The following is a 13,904-nucleotide window of genomic DNA, read 5'->3' as shown; positions in this document are numbered from 1 at the left end:
GAAAAAGCACCTTTGGGACATAGAGGTGATACTGTTCTCCAAACCAAAATGCGTCCTGCATTCAGGTGAACACAGATCTTGACTAGCTCAGAAAAAAAGAGCTCAAAATTTAAGGATACTTAGCATTTTCTCAGACGTATGTTTGTGCACAAGTGTGGAGAGTCTGCATTCCCATTACCTGCATTCCCATCACCTTGTGAAATACAGATACTGGTTCCATTTTATAGATAGGAAATTGAAAGTGGGAGAGAGACCATTATGTGTGAATTTTAAAACTAAATCAGTTCTTCTTCCTTGAGGATACAGTATTTATTTGAATATTTCCACTGAAGACATAGTATTTCAAATAATCCTATTTACTCACACACACATAGATTCCTTCTCAATATTTTATGAATTATTACTTTACTTTACTTTATTCAAATTTCTATACCGCCCTTCTCCTTTCGGACTCAGGGCGGTGAACAGCCAAGATAAAAACCATCTATACAAAACATCACAGTTAAAAAATAAAGTTAAAATAATTTATAAATTTGGCCCATAATTTAAAACTTGTCAATTTAAAATCAATATTAAAATTTTAAAACTAACCCTAAAATCAAGACAGACCGGCTAACTGGAAAAAATAAGTTTTTAGGGCCCGACGAAAAATCCGAAGGTCGGAGATCACTCGTATCTCTGGGGGTAGATTGTTCCATAGGGTAGGTGCCACCACAGAGAAGGCTCTCCTCCTGGGGGTCGTCAGCCGGCATTGTCTGGCCGACGGCACCCTGAGGAGGCCCTCTCTGTGGGAGCGAACCGGCCGGTGGGAGGCTATTGGTGGCAGAAGGCGGTCCCGTAAGTACCCTGGCCCTAAGCCATGGAGCGCTTTAAAGGTGATCACCAACACCTTGAAGCGCACCCGGAAGTCCACCGGAAGCCAATGCAGCTCGCGCAGGAGAGGAGTCACATGGGAGCGCCCCGTCGCTCCCATAATCCCCCGCGCAGCCGCATTCTGCACCAGTTGGAGCCTCCGGGTGTACCCCAAGGGGAGCCCCATGTAGAGAGCGTTACAATAGTCCAGACGAGAAGTGACGAGTGCTTGAGTGACTGTGCGTAGGGAGTCCCGGTCCAGAAAGGGGCGCAACTGGCGTATCAGGCGAACCTGACAAAAAGCCCCCCTGGCCACGGCTGTCATATGCCCTTCTAAAGACAGCCGCGCATCCAGGAGGACACCCAAGTTGCGGGCCCTCTCCGTGGGGGCCAATGATTCGCCCCCAATAACCAGCGATGGCGTCAGCTGGCTATACCGGGACGCCGGCAGCCACAGCCACTCGGTCTTGGAAGGGTTGAGTCGAAGCCTGTTTCTCCCCATCCAGACCCGCACGGCCTCCAGGCACTGGGACATCACTTCCAAGGCATCATTGGGATGGTCTGGGGTGGAAATGTACAGCTGAGTATCATCAGCGTACTGATGGAACTCCACCCCAAAACCACGGATGATCTCACCCAGCGGCTTCACATAAATGTTGAACAGGAGGGGCGAGAGGACCGACCCTTGCGGCACCCCACAAACAAGGCGCCTTGGGGTCGACCGCTGCCCCCCTGTCAACACGGATTGCGACTGGTCGGAGAGATAGGAGGAGAACCACCGCAAAACGGTGCCCCCCACTCCCAGTCCCTCCAGCCGGCGCAACATGATACCATGGTCGATGGTATCAAAAGCCGCTGAGAGGTCTAATAGGACCAGGATAGAGGAAGAACCCCTATCCCGGGCTCTCCAGAGATCATCCACCAACGCGACCAATGCCGTTTCCGTGCTGTACCCAGGTCTGAAGCCGGACTGGAGCGGATCCAGATAGACAGCTTCATCCAGGTACTGGGGAAGCTGTCGCGCCACCACACTCTCAACAACCTTCGCAATAAAGCGAAGGTTGGAGACTGGACGATAGTTAGCCAAAACAGCCGGGTCCAGGGATGGCTTCTTGAGGAGAGGCCTCACCACCGCCTCTTTCAAGGCGGCCGGCAGGACACCCTCGCTCAAAGAAGCGTTAATAATCCCCTGGAGCCAGCCTCGTGTAACCTCCCGGGAAGCCAGCACCAACCAGGAGGGACACGGGTCCAATAAACATGTGGTTGCGTTCAGCCGCCCCAAGATCCTGTCCACGTCCTCGGGAGCCACAGGATCGAACTCCTCCCAGATAACACTCTCAAGGCCTGCCTCAGTCATCTCGTCTGAACTAACCCAGTCGGCGGCCAAGTCTTCCCGCATCTGAGTTATTTTATCATCCAGATACTGTACAAAATCCTCAGCTCGGCCCTGCAAGGGGTCCTCCCGCGCTCCCAGATGGAGGAGGGAGCGGGTCACCCTAAACAGGGCAGCTGGGCGGTTATCTGATGATGCAATAAGAGCGGCAAAATAGCTAGATTTCGCCGCTTTTATCGCCACTAGGTAGGTCTTAATATGAGACCTTACCAGTGTCAAGTCAGACTCGGAACGACTGGCCCTCCAACCGCTCTCTAGGCGTCTTTTCCGGCGCTTCATCACCCTCAGCTCCTCGGAAAACCAAGGAGCTAAGTGAGTTCGGAGCCGGGTCAGAGGCCGCAAAGGCACGACCCGGTCCAAAGCCCCGGCAGCCGCCCTATCCCAGGTGGCCACCAGGTCGTCAGCCGAGTCATGAGCTAGAGTCTCAGGAAATGGCCCAAGCTCCATCTGGAACCTATCAGGGTCCATCAGGCGCCTGGGGTGGAACCACCTGGTCGGTTCCGCCTCCCTGCGACGGGGTACGGCGGTCAGAAAGTCAAGTCGAAGGAGCGAGTGGTCAGACCATGACAAGGGTTCAATAACTACATCCCCTATATCAAGGCCACTCAACCACTGACCAGAGATAAAAACTAAGTCCAGAGTGTGTCCCCCCATATGAGTAGGGCCGTGAATTACTTGGGTCAGGTCCATGGCCGTCATGGAAGCCATGAACTCCCGAGCTACCTCAGATGTCTCACCGATGGATGGCAGGTTGAAATCCCCCATGACCACAAGTCTGGGGGTATCAGCCGCCACCTCGGCTATAACATTGAGGAGTTCGGGCAGGGTCGCTGCCACGTGGCAGGGAGCCAGGTACGTGATCAACAGACCCATCTGCACCCCACGACCCCACTTCACAAAAAGGGGCTCACATCCGGCTATCTGAGGTACAGTGGTCTCCCTCGGATCAAGACCTTCTTTTAAAATGACCGCCACCCCCCCGCCCCTGCCCTGAGCTCTCGGCTGATGAAATGCACGGAAGCCTGATGGGCACATCTCCACGAGGGGAACTCCCCCCTCATGGCCCAACCAGGTCTCCGTGATACCTGCCAGGTCCGCTCCCCCCTCTTGAATAAGATCACAAATGAGGGGGGCTTTATTTACTACGGACCTGGCATTACATAACATCAGTCGGAGACTCGGGCGCTGAGACTCTAAGCAGCCTGGGGAACGGGAAGAGCTAAGGGGACCGGGGCACGCAATCGCTCGGAGATAGCGAGCACGTGCCCCCACCACATGATATGGCCCCCTGCTCCCGCCATACCTGCCCCTCCCACTCAGCGTGCTAATAGAGAAGCCCTCACTAGAGGGCATTCTAACAGTCCCCTTTCTATTACCTGTGACCTAAGATAGCATTTCCTGAATGTATCAATCTCAGTCTGATTGTAGACATATTTAACTTGCAATTCTAAATACACATGACTGGGAATAAAAAATAAATTCCCGAGTTTTCTTGGGTAAGGTGTTTTATCTGTGCAGATAACTTATTTCTGAATAACACCACTTAGAAACTGTGCTTAGAAACTATTTGATTTGTAGGTGCAGCCTGGGCTACTCCAGAGGTAAGGCCTCTTGGGTGATGGGAGGGGAAGGTCAGCCCCACTGCCCAGGCATCCCACAGAGGCAGGGGGCAGCTCCACAGTTGGGGAGGAGCTCGGAGGTCAAAGGACTGCAGCTAAAAGAGGCCGAATCCAGGAAAGGCTCTTTTTCAAATATTCCTCAGGAGAAAATCTAGTTTTTCATAGTCTGAGTATCCTAAGGATTGTCTCTGGGATGGTTGGAGGGAGGGAGGGAGGGAGGAAAGAAGGAAGGGATTACTGCTTCCTCCCCTCTGATTTGCCCCCCATTGAAATCCACAACAGCGTTGCTTGAATGAAACCCCATCCATGGGGCTCCCCTTGGGGTACACCCGGAGGCTCCAACTGGTGCAGAATGCGGCCGCGCGGGGGATTATGGGAGCGACTGGGCGCTCCCATGTGACTCCTCTCCTGCGCGAGCTGCATTGGCTTCCGGTGGACTTCCGGGTGCGCTTCAAGGTGTTGGTGACCACCTTTAAAGCGCTCCATGGCTTAGGGCCGGGGTACTTACGGGACCGCCTTCTGCCACCAATTGCCTCCCACCGGCCAGTTCGCTCCCACAGAGAGGGCCTCCTCAGGGTGCCGTCGGCTAGACAATGCCGGCTGGCGACCCCCAGGAGGAGAGCCTTCTCTGTGGTGGCACCTACCCTTTGGAACAATCTACCCCCAGAGATACGAGTGATCTCCGACCTCCGGACCTTTCGTCGGGCCCTAAAAACTCATTTCTTTCAGTTAGCCGGTCTCTCTTGATTTTATGATTTTATGGTTGGTTTTAAATTTTGATATGGATTTTAAATTGATAAATTTTAAACTATGGGCCAAATTTAATTATTTTAAATCTATTTTTAATCGTATTTATGTATAAATGTTTTTATTTTGGCTGTTCACCGCCCTGAGTCCGAAAGGAGAAGGGCGGTATAGAAATTCAAATAATTAATTAATTAAAACCCAACCTGCTATTTGTGGTGAGTCAGAAAACCCCACAGCGCTGGGCAAAACCTGCCCTCCGGCAGCCCTTTTGCCAGGAAGGGCTCGAAAGGCAGAAGCTTTTGGGAGGGGCGGGCAGGACAGTGACCCCATGTGATTGGGGGAGGGGCACTCCCATCGAGATTTGTGTGTGTGTGTGAAGGTGCAGAAGGATTCCCCAGTCAGCCGACTCAGAGACCCCCCCAAGTTCTCATGGGCTGTGGGGCTAGGCCTCAACTTTGTTCATTCATTGCAGCTCCCATCTCCAGGTAGGATCCAGGGGGGAGGCAAAAAGAAGTCCACACTCTCCTCCAGGACTGCCATGAACCCCCCTTCAAGCTGCGCCCACCCAAAAGTCTGAAGGGATCCCCCTCCCACTTTCTCTGCTTCTCTCTCTGCACCAAACTCTCTCCTCCAGTGGGTGAAGCCAAGGGAGAGACTGCCCAGAGACCGATGATGCGGCAGAAGGGAGAATTCTCACTGGTCCTTCTGCATTGCTGGCTACTCTCAATTCTGAAGTTTGAGGAGAATGCTCATTCCCCTAATCCAGACCCACTGATTCCGCCTCTGGGGCTAGGACCATCCATGTCTTTCTCCTCTCTCTTTGGGGCACTTGTGTGGCAGCATCCATGGGCTCTGCTGGGATCCCGATGCCTCAGGTTTGACACGCCCGCCCACTCTACCTCTTTCCACAGCGCCCCTCCCATGCCCGGGCTCCCTCACCGAGGCTGTGCATGAGCGAGCAGGGGGGAGGGAGGAAAGCCAAGGTGAGAGGAAGAGTGACCAGCTGAGTCGGACCCAGATGCTTCCTGACTCCCCTCATCCCAGAAGCACCAACCTCACCCTCTTCCCTCTCTGCTAGTGATCATTCCCTTCTCCGTCTCCCTCTCCCTCTCCCTCTCCGTTGTCAAGCGATCCTGTGTGAAGAAGGGGGCGGCCGCTAGCAGAGAGGGCACGGTTGGTGCATCTGGGACAAGGGGAGCAGGGAAGTGTCTGGGTTGGGCTCAACTGGCCTCTCTTCCTCTCGCTGTTGCGTATGCTCCAACCAGCATGGACTGATCTGCAATTTATTTTTTAAAAAAAGCTAAAGAAAAAAATGAAAAAATGTTTTCATTCAGAATCAGTTGACAAGTATGCTTTGGAAATTTTGTCCAGGTGTGCTGACATTTGTGCTACAAATAATTAAGGAATGAAGGAAGATAAATGGATAAATGAAGGGAAGTATAAGTGCATAAATATACCATGTTAAGATTCGATTCACAGCAATCCTGCAGCTGCCAGGCGATCCCGTGTTCCCTGCCACTGCCAGGCCCGGTTGCAGAGGCTGAAAAGAGGGAGTTGGGGAGGGCCAGAAACCTACCAGGAGCGTGAGCCCTGCCCAAACTTCCTGGGGTGGCTCCAGTAGTAGATGGTACTCCTCCTCCTCCATGGCTAGTAGCCCATGGCGGCAATTGCATGGCTCAGATGCCGAAAAGGAAAAGGAAAGGCCAAATGGCGCAGGCGCAGAAAAAGGGAGAGAGAGAGCCTCCCTGCTCCCGCTATCCTCTCCTCAGGTGACATCATGGCACGAAGCAGTTCTAGCAAGCTTGGGTGAGACAAGCCTCCCAGCAAGGAGAGACTGGGAGGGAGGGGTGAGGCTTCAGCCAGTTCGCCGAACTGAGCAAACAGTTAGCTGCAGATTCTAATGAACCAGTGCAAAGTGGCTGAATCCCATCACTGGTTCTGAAGAAACGTACTCGTAAAATACATAGTATTATAAGATCTGGAATGCAAATCTAGATGGCCACTAGAAAGAAGCAGTTAGATAAGCAAACATCTCTTTGTTGACATCTATTGGTCATCTAGATTGTTGCAGTGAAAAACTAACTAATTTTTTGCATAAGTAAGTTTGAATTCAGCCAGTGACTTAAAGCAAAAGCTTATGCCGCAACACACTGGCTTCATTGGTACATTTATATTTTTAAGCCTGGAAGTTAACAGAAATGCATAAAATCTAGTAAATACAATGCTGGCTATCCTGCAAACACTGGGTTAGTTTGGGTCATGAAAACATGGTGCTGGACTTCCGGTTTCGTTCCCGTCGCCGCCAGACAGTATTTTTTCGGACCGTCAGCCCCGTCGCCTGTAAAGAGCCGCTTCGAGAAAGGAGAAGTGGCTTGGATAACTCCAAATCCTTAAGGAATCGAGAGAAGAGCCGGCGAGATTAGGTAGAGCCCCTGTGAAGCCCCCAGACTGCTTTTTTTTGCTTCTGGGGAGGAAATAGGCGAGGCTCCCTATCCAGCTCGCGGAGGCTCTGGACTTCGGAGGCAATTCTACACATCGTAGAACAAGACGGCGGGACCAGCCTTGCAAGCGAAAACAAAGAGTATTTTTCAAAAGAACAGGGTGAAATCGGGACTTGAACTCCAAAACAGCAAGTATCTGTGTTAGCCCTGTGATTAAATTTAAGTGAAAGACTGAAAGTTTCCTGAAAATGGCGCCCGGCTTCAGCCTTAGTGAAAGCTGAAAGTGAAAGTGGATTTGCATAGTCATTTCAATATGCTACAAAGTAATACTGACTGCAACAAGAGAAGAGAAAGGGAAATTTTCTTTAAGTAAGCCTGATTCTGACTTAACTTTATCTTCAATTTGACTAAACCTGGGGGAATCTTTTAGAGGATTCTGTGGAGGAAGAAAGGGAAAAAAGACTTCCTTCTTTGAAAAAGTTAGACTACGTGGCAGAATGGCCTCAAAACAGACAAAGCAAGAAGTGAAGGCAGTGGGGGGGGGGATCTCCCACGCACAAGCCGCAACAACAGCCTCCTAGTCAGCAGAGCCAGAGAAAGGAGATTGATCTTGAAAATTTAAAAGAGTTTATTGCTCAGGCTTTGAGGAGACAAAATGAAAACATGGATGAAAAATTTAAAAAATCTCAACAGGAAATTAAGCAGGAGATTAAAGAAATTAAAGAGGTGGTTCAAGAAAAATATGATAAGGTGACTAAAAAGTTAATGACAGTGGTGACTGGCCTGTCAGATGCAGTTGTGCAAACTGATAAAAAAGTGGAGGAACTTAGATTAGAAGTAGATAGCAAAATGAAGGAGGCGGATCATAAAATCTTTAATGCTGATAGTGCACCTCAAGGGGAGCCCCATGTAGAGAGCGTTACAATAGTCCAGACGAGAGGTGACGAGGGCATGAGTGACCGTGTGTAGGGAGTCCCGATCTAGAAAGAATACCCAAGAATACAAGAGAAGTGGCTTTGGACCTAGCCCGGATGTGTGAAGCTAAAGATCAGCGTATAACTCAAGCAGCTTATAAGCAAATTAAAGAAAAACAACAACAGGGAAGGTCCAAGCCACAGCAAGACAAGAAGGGAGCTAAGGGCAATACACAAGCATGTGAAGCCATGGGAGGAGCTAAGCCGAAGACTATCAACCTGGAAGAAAGTCTTCAGCAGATGTTCTTATCGCTTCAAGAGGCTCCAGATGACAATTAAGTTTCTGTCTTGGAATGTGAACGGATTAAATTCACCACAGAAAAGGAAGAAATTATTTAATTATTTGAGACAATTTAATAATGATATTATTTGTCTACAAGAAACTTATATTCGAATACAAGATCAAAAATACTCAGTAAACTCTAGATTAGGAACACAATTTATAGCTTCGAATTTGGGAAAAAAGAATGGCGTAGTGATTTACATAAATAAAAGACTGTCAGCTAAAATTATAGAAGCAGATGATTGTGGGAGGTTTATAGCAATTGAAATTTATACAGAAAATGGTCCAATTTTAGTGATTGGAATTTATGCTCCTAATCAACAACAAGAAAATTTTTATAAGACACTGCACTTTAAAATATTGCAATGGGATTATAGATCTATTCTGATTATGGGAGACTGGAATGGAGTAATTGATCCCAAAATAGATAAAAAGAGTTTGGCAAAGTCAAGGATCAGACTACCGCAGACTTTTTTTGATATGAAAGAAGATTTGGAATTAAAAGATATTTGGAGAATACATAACCCAAAAGATTTGGACTTTACTTTCTTTTCAGACAGGAACAGATCCTTTTCTAGGATTGATTTTATTTTATTATCATCTGATTTACTTGTTAAAACAAAAAAAACAAAGATTTTTCCAAGGACTCTAACTGACCATAGCCCGGTATGGATAGAAATTGAAATGGGAAAGACTGAGAGAAGATCATGGAGAGTAAATGAAAACTTGTTTAGATATGAAAAGAATTTAAATGAACTTAAAAAGCAAATGAAAGAATTTTTTGAAATGAATTTGAATAAGGGTACCCCTATCGAAATTGTGTGGGACGCGAGTAAGGCATATATGAGAGGGGTACTCCTTTATATGAACTCTAAACACAAATTAAATCGACAAAAGAAAAGACTTGAAATGGAAGCAGAGATAAAGAAAAAAGAACAGTTACTTATAAAAAATCCAACAGATGAAAGAATACGAGGAGCTATAAAACTCTTGAAAGATCAATTTCATATGCTTATGGCGGAACAAACAGCAATTAACTTACAATTTGCGAAACATAATACATTTTGCAACGCTATAAACCGGGCAGATGGTTGGCCTACACATTGAGGAAACGACAGAGTACACGGGTTATTGGTAGCATTGAGAGTGGAGGAAAGGAAATTTTTCAACAAAAATTAATTAAAGAAGCTTTCTTAGACTATTATACCAAATTATATGCTAAAGATGATATAAAAACTGGACTTATAGATAAATACTTAGAAGAAAGAAGAGTTATGAAAATATCTAGTGAACAAAAGGAAAGAATGAGTCAACCGATAACAGTTGAGGAGATTATTGCCGCAATTAAACAACTGAAAACAGCTAAAGCACCAGGGACGGATGGTTTAACTGTGGTGTATTATAAAACTTTACAAGCAGAAATGGTTGAATACCTCAAAGACTTATTTTGCAGTATACAACAAGGGGGTAAAATACCTCCCTCATGGAAAGCATCTTATATTTCATTGATACCGAAAGAGCAAGCAGGTCCTAAAAAACCTGAGAATTTTAGACCAATATCTCTTCTGAATAATGACTACAAATTTTTTGCAAAAGTATTAGCCAACAGGTTAATGCCAGTTATTCAAGAGGTGATTCATCATGATCAAGCAGGATTTATAGAAGGCAGATACATGAAGGATAATGTAAGGCAAATAATAGACTTATTGGAATATCTTGAGAAGAATAAACAGTTCTCTGCAGTGCTGGTGTTTTTGGATGCAGAGAAGGCCTTTGATAGAGTGGATTGGAACTTTCTATTAAAGACTTTAAGAAAAATGGACTTTGGGGATCAGTTTATACAGGCAGTTGCAGCAATTTATCAACAACAAATGGCACAAATTATTATTAATTATTATTATTAAGTTTGACTACAAATTTTAGTATTGAAAAAGGAACAAGACAAGGTTGTCCGCTATCCCCATTGTTATTTATTTTAACACTAGAAGTCTTGTTGAATACAATACGGGACTCAAATTCTTTATATGGAATAGTTATTAGGCAAGAAGATTACAGGACTAGAGCATTTGCAGATGATCTGGTTGTTACCCTAACACAGCCGATGGAATCAATAATCCAGATGAAAGACATTATAGAAGAATATGGTATGGTATCAGGATTTAGACTGAATCAGAAAAAAACGAAGATGATAGTTAAAAATATGACACAAGTTCGGAAGCAGGAACTTGAAAGCAAGGCAGGCTTTGAAATAGTATCAAAGGTTAAATATTTAGGAGTTCAAGTTGCAGATTCAAATTCAAAATTATTTCAAAATAATTATGAGGTGTTGTGGCGAGAGGTACAAAAGGAGATGGAGACCTGGAAAAAACTGCAATTGTCGCTACTTGGAAGAATAGCAGCAGTTAAGATGAACGTTTTGCCTAGATTTCTTTTTTTGTTTCAAATGATTCCGGTGCTCAAAAGTGATAAACAACTGAGTGAATGGCAAAGAGGAGTGAATAAGTTTGTCTGGAATGAGAAAAAGCCGAGAGTTAAACTGAAAATTATGCAAGATGTCCCAGAAAGGGGAGGCCTTAAACTTCCAAACCTGCAACTGTATTACGAAGCAGCGGCCTTGATGCAAGCAAGTGATTGGTTTGGAAGGATAAAGACTGGAATATTGAACATAGAAAGTCATGATCTTGAATTTGGTTGGCATGCATATTTATTCTACGAGAACAAAGTGGACAAAGTATTTAAAAGCCACATACTTAGGAACTCTTTGATGAGAGTCTGGAAGAAGCACCGACTCAAATGGGATTACAAAATACCGTTATGGCTGGATCTTGGTCATATTATGTGGAATACAAATATAATGTCACTCGGGGGGGTTTTATACAAAGAAGTTCTTTTTATGGATGGGGGCAGATGGCAACTAAAGACATTAGAAACACTGTTGGAAGAAGGGATTAATTTAACTTGGCTACAGTATAATCAACTCCAATTGAGATGGAAAGAAGATCAAAAACTTGGTATAATGATGCATGAAGAAGAATTGGTTAGACATATAAAAGAGAAAGGTCCAATGCATATTAAGAGGGTTTATAATGTTTTGTTAGAAAGAGACTCGGAAAATGAACTGGTTAAACATTGTATGATAAAGTGGGCACAAAATTTTGCAGAACCAGTGATGTTGGAAACATGGGAACAAATATGGGTCCAGAATGTTAAATTTACACAGTCGCAGAATTTGAGGGAAAATTTTTATAAAATGTTTTATAGGTGGCATTTAGATCCTAAGAAACTATCGTGCATGTATCCTAATGTTCAACCAAAATGTTGGAGATGTGATTTTTTAGATGCCACATATTATCATATATGGTGGACCTGCAAGAAAGCGAAGGCTTTTTGGATAAAAATTTGGTGGGTTATGCAAAATGTTCTGAAGAAAAAACTTCAGTTTTCTCCACAACTGTTTTTATTGGGTATAGTTAAGGGTTTTACATCGGGTGAAACAAAGCTGATATTGTATATGGTGACAGCAGCGAGATTATTGATAGGTCAATATTGGAAAAATGATGTTATGCCTACTATTGAAGAATGGACTTTGAAGATGGCCAGTTTTGCAGAGATGGTGAAGATTTCAGCATATTTAAAAGATCGAACTCATGTATGGGAGTGGAAAAAGTGGATAGATTATGTGCAGAATAAATATCAAACTAGGAAATATCAGATATCTTTTAGCTGAATGTATTATGTAGGGATAGATTAACTGAGTTCTATGAAGATATAAATAGTACACAGGGGGTGGAGGGGTTTAAGTTTCAAAAAATGTATTTTGATTTGGATTTTATCTTGAGGAAGTCATGGGGGGAGGGGAGGGTTAGGAAGGGTTTTGGGGGGAATTTGGGGAGATGTATTTGTAAAACTTTTTAAATAAAATAAAAAAAACAAAACATGGTGCTGGAATTTCTCACCCCCGTGAAGAACGAAAAATGGATTACACTTACCTAGTTTTTTTGCAAGCTTTGCATCTTTCTTAGAATCCAGTAATCCAAAAGCAATGCCTTTCTCCTCCAGGACCTGTGCAGCAAGCTGAAGAAAGAGCCAGAAAAATAATAAGGTCAGAAGGACTGTGAAAGGGTCTAGAACAGTGGTTCTCAACCTGTGGGTCGCGACCCCTTTGGGGTCAAACGACCCTTTCACAGGGGTCTCCTAAGACCATTGGAAAACACATATTTTCAATGGTTTTAGGAATAATTTTATGGTTGGGGGTCACCACAACATGAGGAACTGTATTAAAGGGTCATGGCATTAGGAAGGTTGAGAACCACTGGTCTAGAACAAGGAGTAGAGGTATGACTCAAATGAATGCAGTCCAAACCTCCATTTCACTCTATAAGTACCCTCACTCCAGAATTGCAGTCTCCCAGTGTTGAGTCTCTTAACCCGTAAATATAAACACATAGACTTAGGTTGTTTGAGGATTTTTGGAAGGTCTTTGTTTCCAGTTCTATATTAATTCATTTCCTTCTTTGTCTATTTCCCAAAACTATTCTATACCAGTTTTGAGAGTTTTCAGAGGAAGAACTCTTAACATTAGGAGTTCTCAGTGTGGTGCTCACAGAGACCACCTGACCTGCTTTTAGAAATAATCAACTATTTCATTTTTTAAAAGAACAATTCACATTTTTTAATTTAGAAACATTAGAAGCCAGCATGCTATAAAATTTGAGTCTGGAAAGCAATGTTTTATGTGAGCGTCCACAATCATGTCAACTATTTTGAGATCATTTGTGACATGATATCAAAATGTCAGATCTGACCATCAGCTCTAAAGATAGCAGACCCATGTTGTAGACACTATCAAACAGCTGATTAAAGAGAGTAGTTTAGGTGTGGTTTGAAACCTACTTCATAAACCAGCAAGATAACTTTTGTCAACTTCGTTGCCAATGGAATGTGTGGGTGTAGGAACACAGACGAGAAGCCAAACTTCCAGCAGCAATGTTTATTGCAGATAATGACTAGTAAAACCAACATGCAATTTCCGGCTGACAGCCCCTTTTAAAGGAAAACTGTCAGCCTTTAACCAATAACTTTAAAATATGTCCCGCACCTGCATGGCAGAAGGAAAGCCCCCTTCCCCCTTCCTCGGGAAAAGTCCATATACCACAAACATAATCATCCAGATACATTGGTCTATGGCGGCTTTGCATTGATTGGTGCTCTCCTTATTTCTGTCAGGCCCTCACACGTCGACTGCATACTCGACAATTCTTCAACTACATCAGATGGCTTACAAATACTCTCTCCCCCCCTCCCGAACATATCCCTCAGTCAGAGATAGGGAAAAGTGAGACGAGCTCCGCAGCAATGAACCCTCAATAACAGGTGTTTCATTCTGCACTGGCCTCAGCCCTTCAGATACCCTTTCACTGCATTGTCATCTCTCTCGCTCTTCTGGATTCCCACCCCGGTTTACTTCTTTCAGCTTTCTAACGGCTGTCCCCCTCACTCAGCTCCAAAGTTGATCGATATGTCGGCGCCACAGGCACCCATCCTCAAGCTCCACCCGGTATGAACAGGGGCCCGTAACTTCTGTAATCTGTGCCG

General features: G+C 45.0%; 1 protein-coding gene across 1 annotated transcript in view; it reads right to left on the bottom strand.

Annotated features, from left to right (window-relative positions):
* CASQ2 (calsequestrin 2) overlaps positions 1-13,904 on the bottom strand; it is a 96,531-nt gene that overhangs the window by 44,499 nt on the left and 38,128 nt on the right. Inside the window, exon 2 of the mRNA XM_034411163.2 lies at positions 12,299-12,383. Within this exon, the coding sequence (XP_034267054.2) occupies positions 12,299-12,383 (85 nt within the window). The remainder of the gene's footprint in view (positions 1-12,298; positions 12,384-13,904) is intronic.

This window comes from Pantherophis guttatus, chromosome 2 (assembly GCF_059756535.1).
Source record: "Pantherophis guttatus breed Tessera chromosome 2, ASM5975653v1, whole genome shotgun sequence".
Classification (NCBI taxonomy): domain Eukaryota; kingdom Metazoa; phylum Chordata; class Lepidosauria; order Squamata; family Colubridae; genus Pantherophis; species Pantherophis guttatus.
This window is presented reverse-complemented; position numbering and strand designations above follow the sequence as displayed.